This window comes from Xenia sp. Carnegie-2017, unplaced genomic scaffold (assembly GCF_021976095.1).
Source record: "Xenia sp. Carnegie-2017 unplaced genomic scaffold, XeniaSp_v1 HiC_scaffold_22, whole genome shotgun sequence".
NCBI lineage: Eukaryota > Metazoa > Cnidaria > Anthozoa > Malacalcyonacea > Xeniidae > Xenia > Xenia sp. Carnegie-2017.
In genome coordinates this window covers 7888384-7912190 of record NW_025813485.1, presented here as the reverse complement: position 1 = coordinate 7912190, position 23807 = coordinate 7888384, and the positions used below count along the sequence as shown (strand labels likewise).

The following is a 23807-nucleotide window of genomic DNA, read 5'->3' as shown; positions in this document are numbered from 1 at the left end:
GGTCTTCTCTCGGTCCCGTCTTAGCTAATATAATTCTCACTGAGTTTGAAAACATTATTGTCACTGATTTGATCAACTCAGGTGTCCTTAAGTTTTAAAATTCGCCGTAGCTTAAAAATTCCCATCAAACCTATAGTTATATAGGAAACAAAAAAGACATCAATTTTCTGTCCCAAATAGGACAAAATTCCGGAACTCTCTAAAGCCAATGTTGTATATGAATTTAAATGTCCGGGCTGTGGTCATACATACATAGGCAAAACTGAACGAAACCTAGACACCTTTTCTCACTTCCCGACGTTGATTCCGACCCCGATCTCACACGCGTGCCACTTAATCCTTGTAATTTGATTCCAAGTAACACCAAAATCTTATATCGCTGTAAAAATAATAATCCTAATCAACTTCTCATCTTAGAAGCACTTTTGACAATATGCCACAACTTTATAGTGGTCTTGAAGCTTGTAAGAAACTATCTCTATTTTAATGTAAGTATACTGCCTGATTGTTTACTCTTATAGTTCTCTAATTACATAACTGTCATTTCCGCTTGTAAATATATAAACGTTTCGCAGCCTGCATTGTAAACCAAAAGTCTAATGATGTCTTTGGAATAAAGACGAAATATTACACCATCTTTTGTTTCAAACTCTTGTAATATCTTGAATATCAAGAAAACGAGATGTCCCTCTTCGGAATTTGTTTTGTTTTGTATTATTTGAAATTGTCTGCTTGTCCTGGTTATTGTAGATATATAGGCTTACGGATGAGTGGTACCATGCGTATAATGAAAGTAGTGTGTTAACTTTTTAAGAACTTTTTGTAAAGTTAAGTGAATTGTACGTGACTCCTAGTTTTATATCTGTACAGTACTTTTAAATAATCAACAAAGCTTCATAAATTATGCATCCAAATATTGCCAACGACGAGTGAATCATTAATACAGTTGCTTTCACACATGAAAAACAAGGGACAAGAAAATAAAGGGAAACAATAGTTGACTCGAGTTGACATGTCAAAGAAACAGGTTACAGGTTGTGTTTAACAATTTATTTCAAATTTAATGTTTTGATAAAAACGTGCATTGTAGTAACTCAATTTAAAAAAGTGGTAGTATAACATATGTCTTTGCCTTTGAAAAGGTAATTCCACTTTTTGCTCAATCTTACTTTAGTGCTGCATTAACCAAAAATTTTTTGGATCCCAGAATGTTCCAGGCCCAAAAGTTTTTATTTTTGATAATAAGATCAAATTTGAAAAGCAGCAACATCATACGAAAACAAATGTTGTTTTGCCGTATTCAATTGCCATCGGAAAGAATTTATTGTTTTCATGATGTGAAATCTTTACAGCTAATTCAGCTAATTCAGCTTGATAATATTTCATTATTGAAAAGTCATTGGTGTCACATCACTTACAAGCTTTAATTGATTGAAATCTTACCTGCGTGCGTAATATCCCAGAATAATATCCGCCAACGTACAACAACGACATCAGACATGGGGGACTGAAACTCACTAAGTGCCCAGGGGCCTAGAAAACCTTAATGCGGCCATGCCTTACTGTAAAATTTCTTAGCTTCCAATACTATTATAATCAAAGTCTACAGAACGTAATACCATTTTAGAATTTTTGGGGGGTGAGCGCTACCCCACGAAATCTGCTCCTTTGAAATCTCGTGTATCACACATTGTCAAAAGCCAACCACAAACTTGCTTTAAACAGGCGTGGAATGTGTTTTATAAACTTTATTGTTAACTGTTAATGAAATATTTGCGTTTATTGAAGAAACAATGTTTGCTTTAGGTAAGTGACATCATATAATATGCGGTAAAAGATACAATAATTACTGTGATGAAATGTTTGTTCGATATACGTTTTGGTCACGTGCCACTTAACTAATGTTCTCTTATGTCTTTATGTATTAAGCATAGCAATGTTTATTCTTTAATATATAAACTTATCAAAATTTTTATAAGCCACCACACCACATCAATTATAAGCCATCACAGTATTATTTCTTATAAGAGGCCAAATTATCGGACCACAACCGCGAAAGTGTGCTCATTAACGCCTATATAACATCGATCATCGATCATCCATGCTCAATCTTGAAAATGAAATGTTTCGTACAGAACGTTGAACAATGCCATGTTTGCTAAGTTTTTTTTCTGATTTTCTTTCCTTTAATTTTGTCCTTCTCTGTACATTAGGCCCGTTTACACGGTAATCAATTTTGGCACGTACTTCAAAATTTAGGCACGCGAACTCATTTTTATAGCACTTCATTTGCGTTTACACGAGCAAATTTTCTCAGTTTGACAGGCGGTAAAATTTCCTCGGGGCACTCCAATTGCTAGAGGGTTATTTTGCTGTAAATGACGTCAATTTGGCGGTTTATTCAAAATGGCGCCTTTCAACTAACGCCAGTGCACAGCGTATGTGATATCATTACGAGTGGATTCACAGTTGAAGCTAATACAATATTTCTGATATCACGATAAAATGGCTTACCAGTAAGGACTTGTAAACCTTGCTTCTATCTTTGGATCCTTTTGAATTGCCCAACGCAATTTGTATATTTTCGTTGCACCATCTTTGTTTATTTTAATTCCCGCCATTTCCTTTTCGCGCTTATTTAATGCTCATTTTGCTGATATAGCTAAAAACTCGGCACGGTGCCGCTTTTTTAACGGGTCGAGACTACCTCTTTCGGAGGTCCCGGCACGCTAAAATTTCAAGGCACCCGACCCTTAAATTTTAGGCCTGCTATCGTTTACACGAGAAAAGTTAGGAGAGCCGCACTCAAGAAAACACGTTCGCGTGCCTAAAATTTTGGAGTACAGTGCCTAAAATTTTGGAGTACCGTGCCTAAAATTTTGGAGTACCGTGCCAAATTTGATTACCGTGTAAACGGGTCTATTGTGTCTCCACGAAAGTTTCACTGTAACCCTTGATATGACATGTGAAGTATATGACATATGGCAGCAATCAGCAAAATAATGTAGATTGATAAATGTAGTTCAACTAATATTATATATATACATATGTAATATAATTTACATCCAATTTATTTTTCGTTTATGCTCATGTTTATTTCAATTTTTGATGTACAGTGTTTCTTTTAGTTTTAAAGAAGAAGGAATGTGGGCATTGTTTAATATACGAAAGCAGGATTGTGAGTATTTAAATTTGCAGTGAGATATTTTCGACGATTCTTTAAAATAACATTTAATCATTGAATGTAAACTTGTCTTTACATTGCAAGTATTCGCAAGCATCATTGATGAAGCTTGTCATGTTTTATTGTTAATTGACCTTACATAATGTATATATATATTTGTAACTCGTGCTTGTCTCGTAAGCAAAACAATTCATTTGCCTTTTTTTTTTGCCTAGTACCATTTTCACATACGAAATACTCAGTTTCTTGATATTGTGATCGCTTACCAAGCTTGCATATTTAATAGTTCTTAACAATATTTTGATTTCATTTAATGTAGACAAAAACTTTTTTTAAAATTTTCTAATGCATATATGTTTCGGAGTGAACATGTGTGCATTTAAAAATTTAAAAAGTTGGCGTCTAAGTGAAATGTCTGATTTCAATCGAGCTGCGATGAAATTATGGAAATGTTTTGATTCAATATAATTATGTTCTTATTACGTATTACAAATGAACAATCGAGATACCGAAAGTGACCGAAATATAGCAAGCGTATTAACTTGAATGATAGAATGACTTGAATTCATTTGAACATTAAAAATTCTCTTTGCTTCACGAAAATTTTCTTCGAAATGCGGTATCAATCGAGCTAATGAAATAAAATCCTTTGCTTGCTATATTTTCTGGAGAGAGCCACGAACGCACTAAACGGTAATATTCGAAATCATTTGTATATCCGACCGCCCCCGAGAATGCAGACAGACACTCCGACACTTTTCTGTACAACATAGTGGTTAGCCACGAATGTGCAGCTTCTAGTCAAAAAAAATACTGTTGACTTTGAACAATAAACAATATTATCTTGCCTACATTGAAAAGTTTTCTTTTCTTTTGTTAGTTTTGCATCCATCAACAACGCAAGGTTGCGGCATTTTGTCAAATACGATTTGCAAAAAGAGTTTGAAAGATATTGGTCGTTTTGATATAATTTCTAATCGCAAACGAGTGATGTCGAAATCTGGAGGGGTGGAATATAGTTTTCATTTTTCTAGCACACGTTTTTCCGCTGAAGTTGACCACCAATATTATCCGTACATGGTATAACTGCAAAATGGCGTCCGTGTTTTTTGTAACATGTTGGTCGCTAATAATATGGATGACTATACTTCTTCCATCTTTATTACAACTCTATGATCCAAACACGGTAAGCATTATGTAATTGTTTGATTCTACTTTAACTGCACAGAATCTATAAACATTACTATCTCGAAAAGAATTGCATGCCTACATGGTGAGCATAAACAAGGATAGAAATTTGCAAAATTATTAAAAGTCTAATATGATAACAGCTGGACGTTCTTTTAAATTAAAATGATCAAAATGCAGTTTTGACTTGATGGCCATCTTTCGCGTCACCGTTGGGAAGATCTTCAATAATCTTTCCACCCATATTGTAAATGCCCATTTCCGCATATATTTTTTTCTCTTCAGTCGGAGCACCAACCTCATCCGAATCTACAAGCTCGTGCATTTATTCAATGAGAAAGAAATATAGAAACGTAACTGCTGTCGCATCTTCGACCATCGTACCGCTGATACCATAACGGAGTCGAACACGAATTTGTATGGCAATGACGTATGCGAAGAAGCCACACAGTGACACCCAAGCCTTTGTACGACATGACAAAAATCCATTTCTTGTAAAATTAATTTAACATACATACAAAAATTCTCAATTCTGTGAAATTGGTTTATAGCAGAGCACTAAATTCCTCGTAAATACATCAGTACCCATAGAATAAGATACATACCAGTGCCAATTTCTTTCAGGGGTTCCTGATTAGTTAGCTGAACAATTTAAGTAATCATAAGATCCAACCAAATAAAAACATTTCACTAGCGTTAATGTTAAATTATTGTAATCAAAAGAAAAAAACAAGCTGGTGTAAGTTTTGATTTTTTTAGCTATCAAGTTCTATGAAATTTCATAAATACAAACACTCCCAAAATACCTTGTTTTAGCTACAAGTTGAAGCTATGGTGTCGTGGAAAAAAATACCAGACGAAATGGAAAAATGCAAACCGGTTAATGTAGAACGTGCCAGTTGAATAGCCAGTATGCTCAAAAGTGGTCTACGTACAGTATTTTTTTTTTTGTTTTCAAGAGATAAAGCGTATATAACTATTGATATCGAACTTGTTTACAATAAAAAACTAATAAAAATTAATATCTGCATACATTAATGTAACATACATGCATGGTGAGTATAAGCAATAAGGGAAATCCGATAAAGGTAAAACGTTACATTATTAGCATTAAGCGAGGTCTAAAATAAAACCTGCTCAACATTTGTTCCAACTTAAACAATTCAAAATGCAGTGTTATCATGACGACTGTCTTTCGCGTGACCGTTGGGTATATCGTCAATTTGTCCGTCCGTATTGTAAACGCCTATCTCCACTTTTACATGTTTATCTCCAGTCGGAGCACCGACTTCGTCCGAGTCGACAAGCTCGTGCATTTGTTCAATGACAAAGAAATACAGAAACGTTGCAGCTGTCGCATCCTCGATCATCGTACCCCTGATACCATAACGGGATCGAACACGAATTCTTATGGCAGTGACGTATGCGAAGAAGCCACACAGTAACACCCAACCAATGTATAAGAGTCCATCTTCGGCGACTTCCAAGATTAGCAACAAAATCCAAGTATAGAACAGGGTCCCGAGACTGATCATGTGTGGTAACGGACTCGTACCGTAAACCTTTGCGGCCGTTTTACCAGCAAGCCACCACGGCGCAAATATGGACAGTACTACCTGTATCATTTTTGTATTCGTTGCGAAGTCAAAGAAGGCAAAAAGTGACGATGGGAATTGACGCTTGTTGAGATCAACATCTCCTCTTCATCTTTTATGACCCGCCACAGTGCGACGCACATAAAATTTAAAATGAAAGTGTAGACAAGACCTGCTGCAATGGAAACAGTCTGTAAAGCGGTCAGTGCGTCAGTTCCTCCGGTGTGTAGGAGAGCCGTAGCGCATGCGCCCTCAGTTAGTGCCCAAAAAATACGCTGAAGTACTGGTGGCTCGGGATTTCCGTTAGCAGACAAGCAATCGATGATCAACGACCCACTGTCTGAGCTTGTGACGAAGTAAAGGACAATAGCAATCAGCGAAATCACTCGCAGAAAACCACTCAGATTCTCGCCGTACTGATCGATCACGTCGAAGTATCTCACTTGAGAACTTCGAGCGCTCAGTAGCTACAACCCATTGTATGAAGCGGTGGAATTTGCTCCTCCTAAAGCTGAATCTTTTGTGATGTTATTTAGTCTGGCGTCAGGTTCCATGCGAAGACCAGCCCCACCGAAGATGCATAACCAGAGGAAACTGTATATTATTGGTGCCGTTAAAGTGGCGTTAATGAAATTCCTAACTGTGCGGCCGCGTGAGATCTTGGCAATAACATACCAACGAATGGCGACCATGCAATCCACCAACCCCAATAGAAAATGGTCCAATCATCCATCCATTCTTTATTCTGATGCCCGTCTGGAGCGTTGCCAAGTTGCGCAAAGGCGTCCGTATGAAAGCCGAGTCCGATAACCGTTTGCAAATAATATCCGATGCTTTGAACGTAGAGATTGAGTAAGAACCACGTGTCGTCGTAAAATAATACAAACAACATGAGAAACATGCCAAGAGTAAAGCATATCTCGCTGATATACTTAATACCGATCTTAAGTCCTGATACTACCGAAATTGTCGCGATTGCAGTGATGATCCAGATGCAGACGATTTGCGTATCAGTATTCTCTTTAATATCCGGATCGATGCGATTCAAGGCTGCGTTAATGGAGGTGACACCAATACCAAGACTTGTGCGAACGCCGAACATGGTAGCAATCACCGACATTGTGTCTATGAAGTCACCCATCCAACCATATATTCTGTCGCCAATGAGTGGGTAGAAACAAGAGCGTATGCTCATTGGAAGACCCTTTCTGTACGCCATAAACGCCATAAGAAGGCCCACAACGGTTTAAACTATCCATCCGTGTATTCCCCAATGAAACAACGTGACGTTTATAGCATCTTGCACTTGCTGATTATCTGTGTACCTTTACAAGAGAACAACTTGTTTGAATTGAAACTTATAGAAGTGAGTTTATAAAGAATTTAGAAACTCAAAGCTATTGAAATTTATTGGATTGAAAAAATAGAGTTGAATTTTTTGTCTGGAGCTGTTATCGTCACAAAGTCTTACTATTATTATTCTTCATATTCAGTTATTTCGTTAACATTTCGAGACAGATCACACGAACTAATAGGAGCTAAGTTAATTCCTATATTTAACACGATTCTAGTCTTTATTTAATCTCTGCATTTACGAGCTTACGCAGATTAGCCTTGTTCATTCTTTACATGAGGAGTTTGATTAAAGAAACTTCCTGTCGTAAAAGTTTAACGTGTGATATTTTTTGTTGCTTGCTAGATTATTTTTTTAAATCTGCTGCTAAATAGCTGTATCTAAACTAGGAAGAATTGTTGAATACCTTTCGATATATTCAATCTTAGGTGGAATAACAGTCATATAATCCTCGACAACCGCGAATAGGTCTAGGGTATTATTATAACCCTTAATGAATTTGTACCTTTCAAGCATGCAGTTGACATTGGTTTTTCCTTTGGAAGGAAAAAAATCCTCGGATAGGCATTTCATTTATTTATCACACTCAGCGGGACAAGTCATGCAAGTTAGCATTAAAAGATAACAAACACCGAATATCAACGGAGGATGCGCATCAATCGGTAGAGCAACTTAATCTGTCGAGTCAAAAAACGCAGAATATAAAGAAAAATATCAAGCAATGAATAAATTATCAATAAATTATCAATGAACTGTTTTAATGTATTGTGTAATACCTAGCATGAAAAAAAGTTTTTATGAAATTTTTACTATGCTTAGTTATTCATTTAAACTGTTATTTCATCAAACATTAACAAAGTACGCATCGAAACATAAAATTCTAACTGTAAACCTAAATAATGCTTGCCTACACTATTTTCATGCGAACTTTGCCAATAATAATTTAGCCTAAGCAAAACTCGTAACTGCCAACAAACATATATTGCGTTCTGCAGGCTATGAGTGGCGGTACCATTTCCTTCAAATGCAGGCCTTGAAAAGAGGTAATTCTGCCGAAACTGCATGACAGGAAATTATAATGGAATATGTAAAGATGGCATAACTATATATATATATGACAAAACTTAAATTTTATTATTGTTAAATGGTTAGCAATCTTATATAAAACATTTTGTTAGCATCTGCTTGTGTGCCTATTTTTTTGGGCACATTTAATCAAAATTTAACTAACAATGCCTTGGTCTAGCGCTTTTTCATTACAATGAGTCATAAATCGGATGACTTGTTAGAAAACGCCTGTAATTTTCGAATTTTGAGTTTCTTTTTAAGCCTGTGCTTGAAAATTGTAAGCACCGTTTTCTGTTGACTTTATGAAGTCTGAGTCAAGTGCACAGTAAAAAAGCGTATGCATGTTTTTGTAAAATATAAATTAATCAAATTATAAGTTAGCTCTGATGTAATGATGTCGACGTCGATACTTGAATGAAGAACAATCTGGTTGCTTGTGTATTCAGTTACATTGTGTGTTGAGAACAAGCATTTACTTTGTTCCACGCACATTTGTAACACAAATGAAGGCTTGTTGTAATCCGTGACGTTTACAATTTGCTTTCAAACTTAAAGAATTCTTCGAGCAACAATCATAACTTCCTGGGAATGATGGATAGCGTAGAGAGCTTGCACTTATTCCGAATGAGATTAGGAATATGGCAGTTGGCTATTTCTTTTAATTTACGGCACTTTAGTCATTCAAGTATGCAATGCAATATTTAATCTCCGCGATTGATTAGTTGACAGGCGACTTTACCTGTTCCAATAACGATTTCCATAAGGACCGGGCTCATAGTGGCTGATTGGTTCACTAACAGCAAAATAGAATAAGCCAATTGCGATACCAGCCGAAAACAACATGGTGAAATAAGATGCGTCACTGAACTCCGGCTTCTCGTCATCACGACCTAGCTTCATTCTGCCATATTTTGAAAAATAGACGATTATGATAAAAACGAACCAAGCATCCTGAGTGCAAATATAGAGCCACGTAAACTTTTCCGTGATCCATCGTTTTGCTTCTTTCATGTAGTTTGTTATGTTGTCGGTGTCGACCATTGCCCATATTACGAGACCCCAAATAACTGCCGAGGAGGCCAACGTAACCACAGGATTAAGGTGGATGTTGAAGGGACCCAATTTTGCTTTGAAAGTGCGACATTCTTTCCTCAAATGTTGGTTCATAGTGCAAAAGTTGGCAGTTAGCACAATACAAGAAAGAAACAGTAGGGCTACTTCGCAGTGCAAGTTCGTACTGTATAACTATTTCGGATACTGGCCGCATTTATAGCAAGCTTATCTTTCTTATTGGTCAGACACTGCAATTTACTGGCGGCCACTGTAATAATCACGTGCATAATAAGACACACAGGGTGTCTCAAAACACAGTGAATAGAAGAATACGGTTAGGCTACCTGTAATACATCAAAGAGGGCGGCAATTCATGTCGGCGATTAAAGAGAAAAAAAATATCACGTGATGCGAAGTGTTCATAGGTCAGGTTCGCTCTCAAAATAACTGCTCATCTTTGAAATCGGCTGACCGCTGACGTTTGAAATTTGCATGATTCAGCAATAATAGACAACTTGCATTATTACGTCCCTTAGTAGTCACGCACATGAAAACATTGCATTTGCATTGAGAGTTTACTTGGGAAAACAATCTGCTTGGCTTCAAGCGTTTCGTAATTCCAGCAAAAGGCGTCTTAATTCTTGTTCTCAGTTGGACAAGTTTTAGTTTGAGAAGGTTTTGTGGCTTTCAAAACAATAGTTGGTAATCGATTTAAATACGTCTTACATCCACCTGGGAAGTGTAGAGAAAACACTCGGTGGCCGGTCGTTAGAATAAAATTCTTTTCGAGAAACAAGAGTGATCCATTTCTTTCCAAGATCTAGAGATTCCTTACTTTGACCTCCGGAGAAATTGTAAAAAGAAAGCTCATGGTTTCTTTTGTTGTTTGAAAAGCAACCAGGTACACAACATATAAATGCACAAGCACCTCTTTTCGTTTTGTTGCCGATACATCGTCAACAAAAGCGTAGACTCGCCGCGACTTTCCGAGCTAGAATTTTCTCAAAGACCCGGGCAAGAGTTCTCAAAAGAACTAGGGCCTTCAGTCGTGCTTTCTCACTCAGAAACGTGACTAAGAACAGCAGTAAACTCTCTTTCGCTAGGTGGCCATATTGCAATGTTTTCATGTGCGTGACTACTAAGTGATGTAATAATGCAAGTTGTCTATTGATTCACAAATACATGCAAATGCTTAACGCAATGAAAACAAAAATACCTACGAATCACGGCTTCGGTTTTACAAGTTTCAAGCATGAAATTCGTTTCAATTCATTTTTTGGGGATTAATTATTTCTCGTTCAAGCCGAAATTCTAAAAGTCGGCTTGTTTCCAAAATGAGCAGTTTATTGAGACAACATGTACATGATACAAAAAGTGTGAATGGTGTGGCATTCTAGATGTTTTTCATATACTGTGCTGTCAGTACCTCTGCGCAATGATTCGAAATAAAGCTTCGTTTGACACATTTTATAAAGTGATAATATTTGGGCAATTTTTATTTTCAAGTGATTTTGTTGCTATGCACTGTTGTTAAACTTGAGACAATTCATGCGTTTCGTACGTATTTCACTACGCATGCATGCATTGTTTTCATGTGAATAAAACAGTTATATGAATTGGAAATGCACTATATGCTATTAAAGGATTTGAGTTAATAACAAGCCAAAGTATAGCATTTCCCAGTTATGTAAGCTCATAAACGAATTTAAAAACCACGATCCTAAAATCTATTCACGTGAATTACGAAGACGTGTTTACATCATTGATACAAAGGCAGAGAGAGAAAGAAGGGGAAATTGTGAATAACATAGCGTTCCTTTGAAATACGAACAATGTTTAATGGCCAGGCATTCAACCATTAGGCCGAAGAATAATATTTTTATTTATTCGACTTATTTTTACAATTTTATTTGACAAGTTATGTAAACAGAGCATCTGATGGAGATTTTGCTTGGTTTCAAGTCAAACAAGCATACCATATAGCAAACATTGAAGACTGCGTGCAAGGAATAGAGATCACGCAGAAGTTCCACTTTCGTTGGAACTTTCAAAGTTTTTGTCTCCAAGACGTCATGTTGAAAGAAAGCGTCGAAACATTTATGTAGAAAAATTGTGGTTTTTTTCTCTTTGTCTCTCCGACTGCGCTTTAATATTTAAAATAGCACAAATCAAGACTTTTGTCTACTTTTTTGTTTCATATACTCTCGTTAACTTATTGTATATATTTTAATTGTTGTATAATGTAAACATAATAAATCGATTGCTTGAACCGTGGTTTTAACTTTGCATGACAATTTATAAACTTTCCGATATTTTGTGTGTTTCCACTTATTTTGATGTGTCGTAAAAATATGTAACAAGCAATGCAATATTTTCATAGTATCTTTCCCACAACGTAACACAATTTCTAAGTGAATCTAAGTAAGTCACAGAGGCTTCTACACCAGATGTCAAGTAAATAATGGATATAAGAAATCATGTTGGGTAGGACTTCTCTCATGTTGAGTAGGATTTCTCTCATGTTGAGTAGGACATCATTCTTGTATGAGGATGATCCATGTACCTCCTACCTTGTTCTCTGTAGCTACTACAAATATTAGTAATTGATTTCAACAGAGTATCAGGCTGTTTGTGAATTTTCACTAAACAAATTGAAAATTTGTCCTATCGTCTCAATAAAGCAAGCAGTTTAAAGTTAAGTATAGAATAATGCTCTAATTCGAGGTATTAATGAAAGTTATTTGCTATAGTAAACTTAATTTTCAACACGCAAAATCAAAACCTTTGTACGACATGACAAAAATCCATTTCTTGTAAAATTAATTTAATATACATACAAAATGCTTAATTCTGTAAAATTGGTTTATAGCAGAGCACTAAATTCCTCCTAAATACATCAGTACCCATAAAATAAGATACATACCAGTGCCAATTTCTTCCTGATTGATTAGTTAAACAATTTAAGTAATCATAAGATCCAACTAACTAAAAAACATTTGACAAGCGCTAATGTTAAATTATTGTAATCAAAAGAGAAAAAAAACAAGCTGGTGTAAGTCTTGATTTTTTTAGCGATCAAATCTAAGGAATTTCATAAATACAAACACTCACTAAAGTACCTTGTTTTAGCTACAAGTTGAAGCTATGGTGTCGTGGAAAAAAAATACCGGATAAAATAAAAATGCGAACCAGTCAAGTTAGAACGTGCAAGTTGAATAGCCAGTACGCTCAAAAGTGGTCTACGTACAGTATTTATTTGTTTTCTAGAGGTAAAGAATATACAACTTTATCAATTGATATCGAACTTGTTTACCATAAAAAACTAATAAAAATTAATATTTGCAAAAATATGACATACATACGTGGTGAGTATAAGCAATAAGGGAAATCCGATAAAGGTAAAACGTTACATTATTAGCATTAAGTGTCTAAAATAAAACCTGTTTAACATTTGTGCCAACTTAAACAATTTAAAATGCAGTGTTATCATAATGACCGTCTTTCGCGTGACCGTTGGGTATATCGTCAATTTGTCCGCCCGCATTGTAAACGCCAATCTCCGCTTTTACTTGTTTCTCTCCAGTCGGAGCACCGACCTCGTCCGAGTCGACAAGCTCGTGCATTTGTTCAATGACAAAAAAATACAGAAACATTGCAGCTGTCGCATCCTCGATCATCGTACCCCTGATACCATAACGGGATCGAACACGAATTCGTATGGCAGTGACGTATGCGAAGAAGCCACACAGCAACACCCAACCAATGTATGAGAGTCCGTCCTCGGCGACTTCCAAGATTAGCAACAAAATCCAAGAATAGTACAGGGTCCCGAGAGTGATCATGTGTGGTAACGGACTCGTACCGTAAACCTTTGCGGCCGTTTTACCAGCAAGAAACCATGGCGCAAATACGGACAGGATTGTGTTTTTCACTTTTGAATCCGATGCGAAGTCAAAGAAGGCAAAAAGTGACGATGGGAATTGACGCTTGTTGAGATCAACATCTCCTGCTTCTTCTTTCATGACGCGCCACAGTGCAACGCACATGAAATTTAAAATGAAAGTGTAGACAAGACCTGCTGCAATGGAAACAGTCTGTAAAGCGGTCAGTGCCTCAGTTCCTCCGGTGTGTAGGAGAGCCGTAGCGCATGCACCTTCAGTTAGTGCCCAATAAATACGCTGAAGTACTGGTGGCTCGGGATTTCCGTTAGCAGACAAGCAATCGATGATCAACGACCACTGTCTGAGCTTGTGACGAAGTAAAGGACAATAGCAATCAATGAAATCACTCGCAGAAAACCACTCAGATTCTCGCCGTACTGTTCAATCACGTCGAAATATCGCTGTTGGGAACTTCGAACGCTCAGTAGATACAACCCATTGTTTGAAGCGGTGGAGTTTGCTCCTCCTAAAACATCATATTTCTTGATGCCCGCAAGTTGAGCGTTGCGTTCCATGCGAAGACCAGCCCCGCCAAAGATGCAGAACCAGAGGAAAGTGTACACTATTGGTGCAGTTAGAGTAGCGTTGATGAAATTCCTAACTGTGCGGCCGCGTGAGATCTTGGCAATGAACATACCAACGAATGGCGACCATGCAATCCACCAACCCCAATAGAAAATGGTCCATGTCCATCCATTCTTTATTCTGATGCCCGTCTGGAGCGTTGCCAAGTTGCGCAAAGGCGTCCGTATGAAAGCCGAGTCCGATGATCGTTTGCAAATAATATCCGATGCTTTGAACGTAGAGATTGAGTAAGAACCACGTGTCGTCGTAAAATAATACAAACAACATGAGAAACATGCCAAGAGTAAAGCATACCTCGCTGATATACTTAATACCGATCTTAAGTCCTGATACTACCGAAATTGTCGCGATTGCAGTGATGATCCAGATGCAGACGATTTGCGTATCAGTATTCTCTTTAATATCCGGATCGATGCGATTCAAGGCTGCGTTAATGGAGGTGACACCAATACCAAGACTTGTGCAAACGCCGAACATGGTAGCAATCACCGACATTGTGTCTATGAAGTCGCCCATCCAACCATATATTCTGTCGCCAATGAGTGGGTAGAAACAAGAGCGTATGCTCATTGGAAGACCCTTTCTGTACGCCATAAACGCCATAAGAAGGCCCACAACGGTGTAAACTATCCATCCGTGTATTCCCCAATGAAACAACGTGACGTTTATAGCATCTTGCGCTCGCTGATTATCGGTGTATCTGTTTGAAAAACAACTAGTTTAAAGTAAAAATTAAAGTGCATGAAATCATTTTAGGACTTAGGAAACTCAAAACAGATGGAAATTTCTGGTGATAAAGTAATATTATTGTGTCTCTAGTCTAAAGGCATTGTCATCACAAATTAAGTACAAGCACCGCATTTTTGACCGTGATTATACTTTCCAATAAAAACTGTCCCCGGATCTAGCTATTCCGTATAAATCTAACTTTGTATTCTTTCCTAACTGAGCAAGAATTGATGAATTTTTATTTTACATATTTAATTATACGTAAAATAACTATGAGAATTATCTAGAAGTATCAAGGTGGTTTACCCCAATATTATGTTACCCAAGCATCGCAAGCATTGAAGATTTCTATTTCACCAATACGTTTTTTTAATTTACTTCCAGCTGCTTTTTTTATGGAAAAGGAAAAGAATTTAAGGCATTTCATTCATTTATCCTACTCTATTGGATAGTCATGCTCAGTTAGCATCAACGCAACAATATTTGGAGCCATTCTTCCTAGCCCCAGTCAAAACAAATGTCCAGCAAATACGAAAATACGAAACAATCAAAAAATCATTGATTAGTATATTCGGCATATTCCTGGCATTACAAACAGGCATTTGCAAACTTAGTTATTCACTTAAATTGTTTATCCATCAGACAAATAACCTATGCAAAATGAATGCGTGCGCATCGAAACATAATTTTTCTCTGTAAAACAAACTATCGTCTTGCCACCGCGGTATTTGTATGCGAACTTGCCGATGATATTGCTCAAGCTAAACATATTAATTGAAGCCTGCTAGTGGCAATAAGGTTTCTGTTTCTAATGTAATCAAGACTTGCTTATTTCTTATAATTTTGATAGATGTTGTTTAGTCGAAACCGATGCGACATTATACAATGCATGTGTAGTGAATGCATTAATACATATGATGAAAAAAATGATTTCTATTCTTACAAATATTGTTGAATACTTGGTGATATAGTATTAAACGCTTTGCATCTGCCTGTGAGACATTTGAGCACATTTGACAAAATTTAACAAACAATGCTTTGGCTATTACATGACGATCAAAGTCCTGAATCGGATGACTTGCGATGGAAAATCACTGGAATTTTTAATTTTGATTCTCTTATGAAGTCTCGTTTTGTAAGTTGTACATCGTATTCTGGAAAGGACTTTAATTATATACTAGAAGGGTCCATTTAGTTATTGAAAATTTAAAATCAATCAAATTGAAAGTTAGTTCTGATTTTGGGATGTCGACATCAGTGCTTCGAATGAAAAACTGTTCATTTGTGTATCCAGAGAGCCATATCATTAACTTTGTTATGCGAATCTAGATTGCCCCAATCCTTGAAGTACTATTAAACCAGTGAAATTCCTCAAACACCAAGCATACGTGCGAAAGATGGGTAACGTGGAGAATTTACAGTTCGATCTCACAAATTTTACATTTCGCAAACATTATATATTTTACTTTCGCTTAGTCTGAATGAGAGTTGAAATAAATATATGGCAGTTGGCTGATTTTTTAATTCACCGTACTTTACTCATGCAAGTATGCAACGCATCATTTAATTTGCGCAATTGAATTGTTTATATGCGACTTACCTGTTCCAAAAACGATTGCCATAAGCACCGGGCTGATAATGGCTGATTGGTTCACTAACACCAAAGTAAAACAAGCCAATGGCGACACCAGCCGAAAACAACATGGTGAAATAAGCTGCGTCACTGAACTCGGGCTTTCGTCATCACCACCCAGCTTCATTTTGCCATATTTTGAAAAATAGACGATGATGATGAAAATGAACCAAGCATCCTGAGTTCCGATATAGAGCCACGTAAATTTCTCCGTGATCCATCGTTTTGCGTCTTTCATGTAGCCGGTTATGTTGTCGGTGTCGGCCATAGCCCATATTACGAGACCCCAAATAACTACCGAGGAGGCCAACGTAACCACAGGATTCAGGTTGATTCTGAATCGACCCAATTGGTTTTGAAGGTGCGACATTCTTTCCTCAAATGTGGATTGATCATCATGGACTAAAACGTTTGCTGTAAGAAGCTGAACTGTTTGCGCAATGATGTTCACAGCGAAATGAACGCTTTGCTTGAACAAACTCCTAACAATAGCTACCTAATACATCTGCGCAGTGATTAGTTTTAAAACAATATTTAAATGAAGCAATTAACGACACGCAATTAAAATATCTTTGACATTTTATTTAGACATTTAGGGCGATTTGTTCCTCTGAAGCCCTTCCCTAATCCTCCTCTTTTATCGTTAAAAAAGAGTCGATGTTTTCAACAAGTGAATCGCTTGATTTAAGCATATCCTGCTTGAGCTTCAGCGTTTCTGTATTGTTTCAAGAGGAAGTCATTAATGCCAATATTTGAGATCGTGGATCTTTGACACGCATTATAATGTGATTTTTTAAATATTTGCCCTAGCTTTTATTTTCAAGTGATTTTGGTATGTTGCTATACATTGAGACGATTCATGCGTTTCATTTACAACCTTGCAACGTTTTTCAAGCTGTGTAATGTTTCGTTTTTAACAAATGCGTAATGTGACTTGAGTTAATAAGATCCAAAGTAAAGTATTTGTGTAAACTCATAAACGAACTTGAATACCGTGATCCCTAGCATTTAATCTATTCACTTGAATACGTGTTTACATATTTGCATCATATGTTTAAACCGAAAGGGAGAAAGAAAGACACGACATGAATGTATGTAGAGTAACGTTTTTTTCAAATACGAGCAACCTTTAATGGCAAGCCCCTCGAAAAACAGGCAAAAGAACGATATTTTACCTATTCAAAAGAAATACTCTGTATTTTCTGTATCGTGATAACCAATTCTATACTTAAATAAGCTGTAATATTGTGCAAATAAAAATGGAGGTCTTGTTTTGTTTCAGACATCTTTCATATCTATATGTTTATAATAGAAGTTACTCCGGATTATGATACATAATTTTATTTAGCTTTCGACTCGGTTCTTTGTAGACGTTTAGAGCGTCTATGGATTAATAGATGGATTAAGATGATTGGATAATGTATAAAATGTGTTGTTATAGGTTCGAGTGTATTGTGAATGGGATTAGTGTTAACATTATTGAAGTGCATATGTTGTTCTATAGTTTCGGCTAGCGGTTTTGTTTTGCTTTGTCTTTAATTGTGAATATAAAATGGTATGTCAATATCTCTGTTTATTGTGCCGTTGTCTTTATTGTACCTACCACGCTTTTTTAAATTTGCGTGCGTGTTTTTGCGCGCGTCGTTTTATAGTTTCTTTCATGCCAAATGTCCAAAGGATGAATTAAGCGCAATTGAAATGAATATCATTCGCACATCATTTGCACGAAATAAAGCTTGTATCCCTAGCAGCAGAGGATTCGCGGGTAGTTGGAATTTTCTTTAACTACCCCGAAAATGATTTGCCTTTAGGGTTTGCGATGTGTTCTAGCGCTGAAGCCTACGCGAAAACGTATATCGGTATTTTAATGCATGCACAAGCGGCATCTCAGAATAGTTATGCATGAGAACGAAATTCTTGCACATGCGTCATGTTTCTGCTTAGAAATTAGACATAGACCCCGTTTACATAATACCAGATTACTATCGTAGCAGGTTAAACTTTCTTCGTATTAAAAGATAGTGAAATTGTTCAATGTGAGAAACACAATCAAATAGACTAAATCTATCAATTTAATAAGCTTTTACTCGAGGCAAACAGTTACAGCAAATGAAGATGTCGTGATGAGGAATCCTGTTAGTGTAAACGAAGCCATATAGTCTCGATAGCTATTCATTGAATAATTATTAAGTTCTTATTAGTTATGAGCATTGTTGTCCTTCATATAAGAATGCAGGTTTCATTGTTGTAAAGAGTGTCGGTTTTTTCCCTGGGAATTGGAATTTGTTTGTTAGAGTCATTCAGAATTGAATTATTGATGTCATTTGTTGAAGAATTACTCGTCTCGCGCTTTATTCACGAAGCAACAGTTGACTACTAGGATTTCTCAATCGACAGAAACGTGTACGGTACTTTTGAACCATTAAAAAATACCTTCCTGAAACGCTAACCATCACCGAAACCTGGCTACCAAAGTATATTGATGGTGATGCAGCTATATTATATATGGCTACAGCGAGGCTTAGGATGCTTGTATCTGAATTATGTATATGGCAGCGTACTGTTTCATTTTCTAGATTTTCTAAATTGTGATTGTGTTTTTAAAGTACATATGATGAAATAAAAACCTTATGACATATACGCTTTTATTTATCAGCTCTGTGAATTGTGCGACGAATCCATTGGCATCTGGCGTTGTCTTGGATTGACGACTCCAGTAAGAGTGAAGACGCCAATAAAAATATGACATTTAGTTTGGCAGCTTAAACCTGTAGGACGCGATGTCTGCTGCAGATGCTGAATCTATGTCATATTCTAAAATTTTGCTAGAAAAATGTCATTTTTAAAAATATCTTGGAGTAGATATAATACCCACAACAGTTCCAAAATAAATCTTATGAAAGCCCTGCATTGTATTTATGCCATATTGCTATCATATTTTTGTGCTAATTTTCAACTCATATATACATGCCACATATATAATTGTATAGTGGCCACTTAATGGTGACCTATAAAATTGCATCCATTCCAATGACATAACCCGTTGACCATGACGTTGATGTGGATATCAATATAAGCAATATACTTTATTGAGACATGTGCAAATTCCCTGGTGGCAATGTGCCGCACCTATTGCTGGTTTTTTGTTTCATACGGTATGATCAATTACTACAGTTTGTTGTATCATTAGTCTTCTGGTCTCTCTTAAAGCTCGATTTACATATAACAATTTGTTTCTTGTTATGATGTGCATATTCAAAGTATCCCTTTGATTTTCAGGGCCCCACACTAAAAAATGTCGTGGCACCGAAATTTGTACTACGTTTATATGCAAGAAATCTCTAGAAAATGGCACTCTTTTCGTCTTCTTGCAATTTCAAATGATGATTCGAAAATTGGGTGCCCTATTTTGTCCTTTTCATAAATCTTCCAAAACAATCATTTATATTATTCATTTGCTCTGTTGCCATCATGAAAAAGCTTTAATTAAGTTTTACATTTTCACAAAATATCGCTGTTAATTTGTGTTGGTTTCGACATTTTTAAAATCATCGAATGGTATGAAAATGTTTATAGACACTTTATTTTTATGGCATGAAAAAAATGGCCGAACAGCAAATTGGGATATGCCGAATTCAATGGTGGAGATAGCTGTCATTCAGATGGTTTTTTGATTGTTTGAATTTGTGAAGAAACTAGTGGGATCATTTATGTTTCCTGGCATTTGACTTTACATTAGTCAGCACAATTTAATTTTTTATTAATTACTCACCAGGTGAGTTTTTAATACAATAGATTGAGTTGACGCCTTAAGGCATGTTGCTGTGCTTGTTGCTATGATGACATGTTGTAAGAGGCTATCACTGATATTAGCTGATGCACTAACATTCCCTCCTTTCAGGAAGTCTTGGGTGATATATAATGTTTTTGAAATTGCGTCCGGCGAATATGAACGTCGGGTCAATGAGACCGACAACTGATTTCATCAAAAAACAGAACACCGCTATTACAACAAAACGCCAACGTAATATTTAACATAGTTTGAATTCACTGTTTTGAACAATATAGATTACTAAAGTAAATGGTTTGAACCCGGGAATATCGTTACATGTTTGTAGATGTAGATCGTCTAGGTTAGTAGAGTCTGAGAAGGACTGTTTTGTTGACGTTGACTGACGTTTCAACAACCTTAGCTGTAATCATGTAAATATAGAATACACTCAGTTTTATAATTAATTAAATATATGTTTGTAGATGTAGATCGTCCAGGTTAGTAGAGAACTGAGAAGAACTGTTGTTGTTGTTGTTGACTGACGTTTCGACAATCTTAGCGGTAGTCATCTTCAGAGACAAAAAAGGAGTAAACGTCAGGTTAGCCGTACTTGTTATCTGGTTCTTACGTCATTATATTGTGTGTACAGGAAATGTGTGGGTATCAATTATGTTGTCATCGTGGATTAGTGTAATGTGTTTATTTGCTCGTTTGTTATACCAACTTCTAACGCAAGTCGTTGTCAATAGTCATTGCTGTAAGTAATGCATTTTGCCGACTCCCAGTAAATGTTGTGTTTTGTCAGTCGGTGATATTCGGCAATGTTATTGGTTTTGTCTTGTTTCTTTGTAGCTCGTTTGTGTTCAGTAAGTCTTATGTTTAAGTTCCTGCCAGTTTCCCGGTAGCAGTTTATTTTGTAAACTGCACCTTGTCGTTTGTTAGGTTGTTCTTTGTCCTTTGTACTTGTCGTAAAGTTGTGATTGGTTTATGTGCGACAGGTATCTTGTTTGGTGGTAAGATACGGAGATAGTCTCAGACGTACCTTTGATCTAAGGTACTCTTGGTGGTAGTACTGAGACAGACTGTACGGACAACTAAAACTTCACAAACCACAAATACCCATGCGATCAATTGTATCATTCTGTGGTTTGCCTACTTACGAAGTCTCAAAGTACTTGACCAACATACTGCAACCACTTACAAGGTACAATCCACTGAAACCTTCATTCAAAAAGTGAGCACTATACAAATATCTGACAACTATGTACGAATGTCTTTTGACGTAAAATCACTGTTCACCACTATTCTACTTGCTCTGAACTTACTTGTACAAAAACCCTCATTACAAACAGCACGGACTTACTTCCACTACCGACTGAATACATTGTGGAGCTACTGCAGCTCTGCCTCACCTCGACTTACTTCCAGTACAACGGTACACACTACAAATAGTTACAACGAGCAGCAATGGGCTCACCCGTTTCTGTTGTAGTTGCTGAAATCATCATGCAATCTATAAAGGAACGGGCGCTCACGACTTACAAACATGCACTACATGCAGACGAGATTGATGACTTTCACAATCACATCAACGAGCAAAACAGCCACATATAATTGACCAAAGATGTCAAAGAAAACGGAACTCTTCCTTTTCTCGACTGTTTGGTAAAACATGACAATCAAAAACTACGAACAACGGTCTATTGCAAACCAACACACACTGATCGACTACTAGACCAATCATCGTACAACCCTACATCACACAAAGCCACCACAATCAGAACATTAAGAAGACGTGCACAAATCATATGCGATTCACTGGACGCTCTACATAACGAAAACAACTATCTCAAACGTGTTTTTGACGAAAAAACTATAACTCTGACTTCATCAAACGCAACACTTACAAACACAATGAATCCAACGAAACGAACAACTCAACGACAACAGCAACGATATCTTACATCAAAGGTACGTCTGAGGCAATCTCGCGTATCTGAGGCAATCTTGCGACCATACAACATATGTGTCGAACATAAAGCAATCACAACGTTACGACAAGTACTAACGAACATAAAGGACAAAGAGCAACCCAACGAACGACAAAGTGCAGTTTACAAAATAAACTTCTCCAACTGCCAGTTCTTTTACATCAGGAAAACTAGCAGGAACTTAAACATAAATCATACTGAACACAAACGAGCTACAAAGAAACAATACAAAACCAATAACATTGACTGGGACTCGGCAAAATGCATTAATTACAGCTCTGACTATTGACAACGACTTACGTTAGAAAGTTGGTATAACGAACGAGCAACTAAACACAATTGATAACCGCACATTTCCTGTACACACAATACAATGACGTAAGAACCAGATAACGCCGTAACAAATACGGCTAACCAGACGTTTACTTCTTTTTAGACTCTAAGATGACTACCGCTAAGGTTGTCGAAACGTCAGTCAACATCACAACAACAGTCCTTCTAAGGTCTCTACTAACCTGAACAATCTAAATCTACAAACACGTAACGATACTCTCGGGTTCAAACCATTTACTTAATTCAAATATATCGAATTTTAATGAATAAATGGGAAAATTTTTAGATTTACTTAAAAAACTCAATTGATCTCTTTTAGTTTTGTTTCATTAAAGTTTGTATACATTTGAATATATATACATACGTTCAAAGTCCAGTTTTTCTTTCATATAACAACAGGTGCTGTGTGGTTTTATGTTTTTGGTGTATTTTATAAACTTTAGAACTGTGTTAAGTCTTTTGTTAAAGCTCAGGATATTTTATTTCTGAATTCTAGATTTCGAAATTTTATAATGTTGTTGAAATTGTCGTCACTCATTTTGTTGCACTTTGTTGGGCGTTGATCGATGCTTTTTCACAATATAAATACGCTGTATTTACATTGCAAAGTATGATGAGTGGTTGCTATAAGATGGGCATTTCTTATTGGAGACGAGAATCCGACTTCACTTCAGAAACTAACATGGAATACCTCACCACAAAATGAAAAGGTTTTGTTATCTCTTTGAGGACAATAATGATGAAGAGTATTATTTTCACTTGATTTAGGCACATGTTCAGCACACCTAGTCTAAGTGGTCTTGTCGAAGAATGACTTTCGGGTGTAAAGACTACTCGTGTAAGAACTGAACTTGTAATTAAATTAACTGTTCCAATTGGTTTATTGGCGTTGCAGCTACCATGAAGCCTTTGCTATGGCTAAATTTGTCACCGATTTTGCATTAGCCTCGGATCAAATTAAAAGATGCATGTTAAGTTTGTCTATATGTTGAATATTTGACCCAAGAATTGAGCATTGCGGCAAGAATGGCTTTTCTCACAGCTGTTCGAGAAAGATGCATTATAAACAAAGACAAAAGAGTTGTCTCTCAAATCCATAGGCGCGAACGGGATGTGGGGAGGCAGGGGGAGCTGCTCGCCAAGAGAGTTTGAGGATTTAAAATTATAAACGTTAGTCTGGCTAAAATATGGCGGAGCCTTCATTGTGAGCTGGGGAAAATATTCAAGCCCCACAGAAATCATAGATCCCGGACGTCTATGCCCAAGTCCATATCGCATAACTCTATCAAGAGATTCCAGACGATTTAAAACTAAAAATGACATAACGAATATTAATTTTTGGATCGTCTAAAATATAGTAGCCATGTAAGTAAATCAGTTT

At 36.6% G+C, this 23807-nt stretch overlaps 2 protein-coding genes and 1 long non-coding RNA gene across 3 annotated transcripts; 1 reads left to right on the top strand and 2 right to left on the bottom strand.

Annotated features, from left to right (window-relative positions):
- Positions 1-5112: 5112 nt before the first annotated feature.
- LOC124447286 (probable glycine betaine transporter) lies at positions 5113-9556 on the bottom strand. The gene is given in 4 exon segments (XM_046998191.1): positions 5113-6074; positions 6077-6637; positions 6640-7292; positions 9129-9556. Coding segments are annotated over 4 exon segments (2181 nt in total). The 3' UTR covers positions 5113-5535.
- Positions 9557-12677: 3121 nt separating this feature from the next.
- Positions 12678-16807, bottom strand: LOC124447446 (glycine betaine transporter 1-like). The gene is given in 5 exon segments (XM_046998366.1): positions 12678-13676; positions 13679-14070; positions 14072-14668; positions 16298-16433; positions 16436-16807. Coding segments are annotated over 5 exon segments (2154 nt in total). The 5' UTR covers positions 16701-16807; the 3' UTR covers positions 12678-12912.
- A 1723-nt stretch (positions 16808-18530) lies between these two features.
- Positions 18531-19435, top strand: LOC124446348. The gene is made up of 2 exons (XR_006948408.1): positions 18531-18875; positions 18987-19435. It is a non-coding gene; the product is annotated as an uncharacterized LOC124446348 (long non-coding RNA).
- The last annotated feature ends 4372 nt before the right edge of the window (positions 19436-23807 follow it).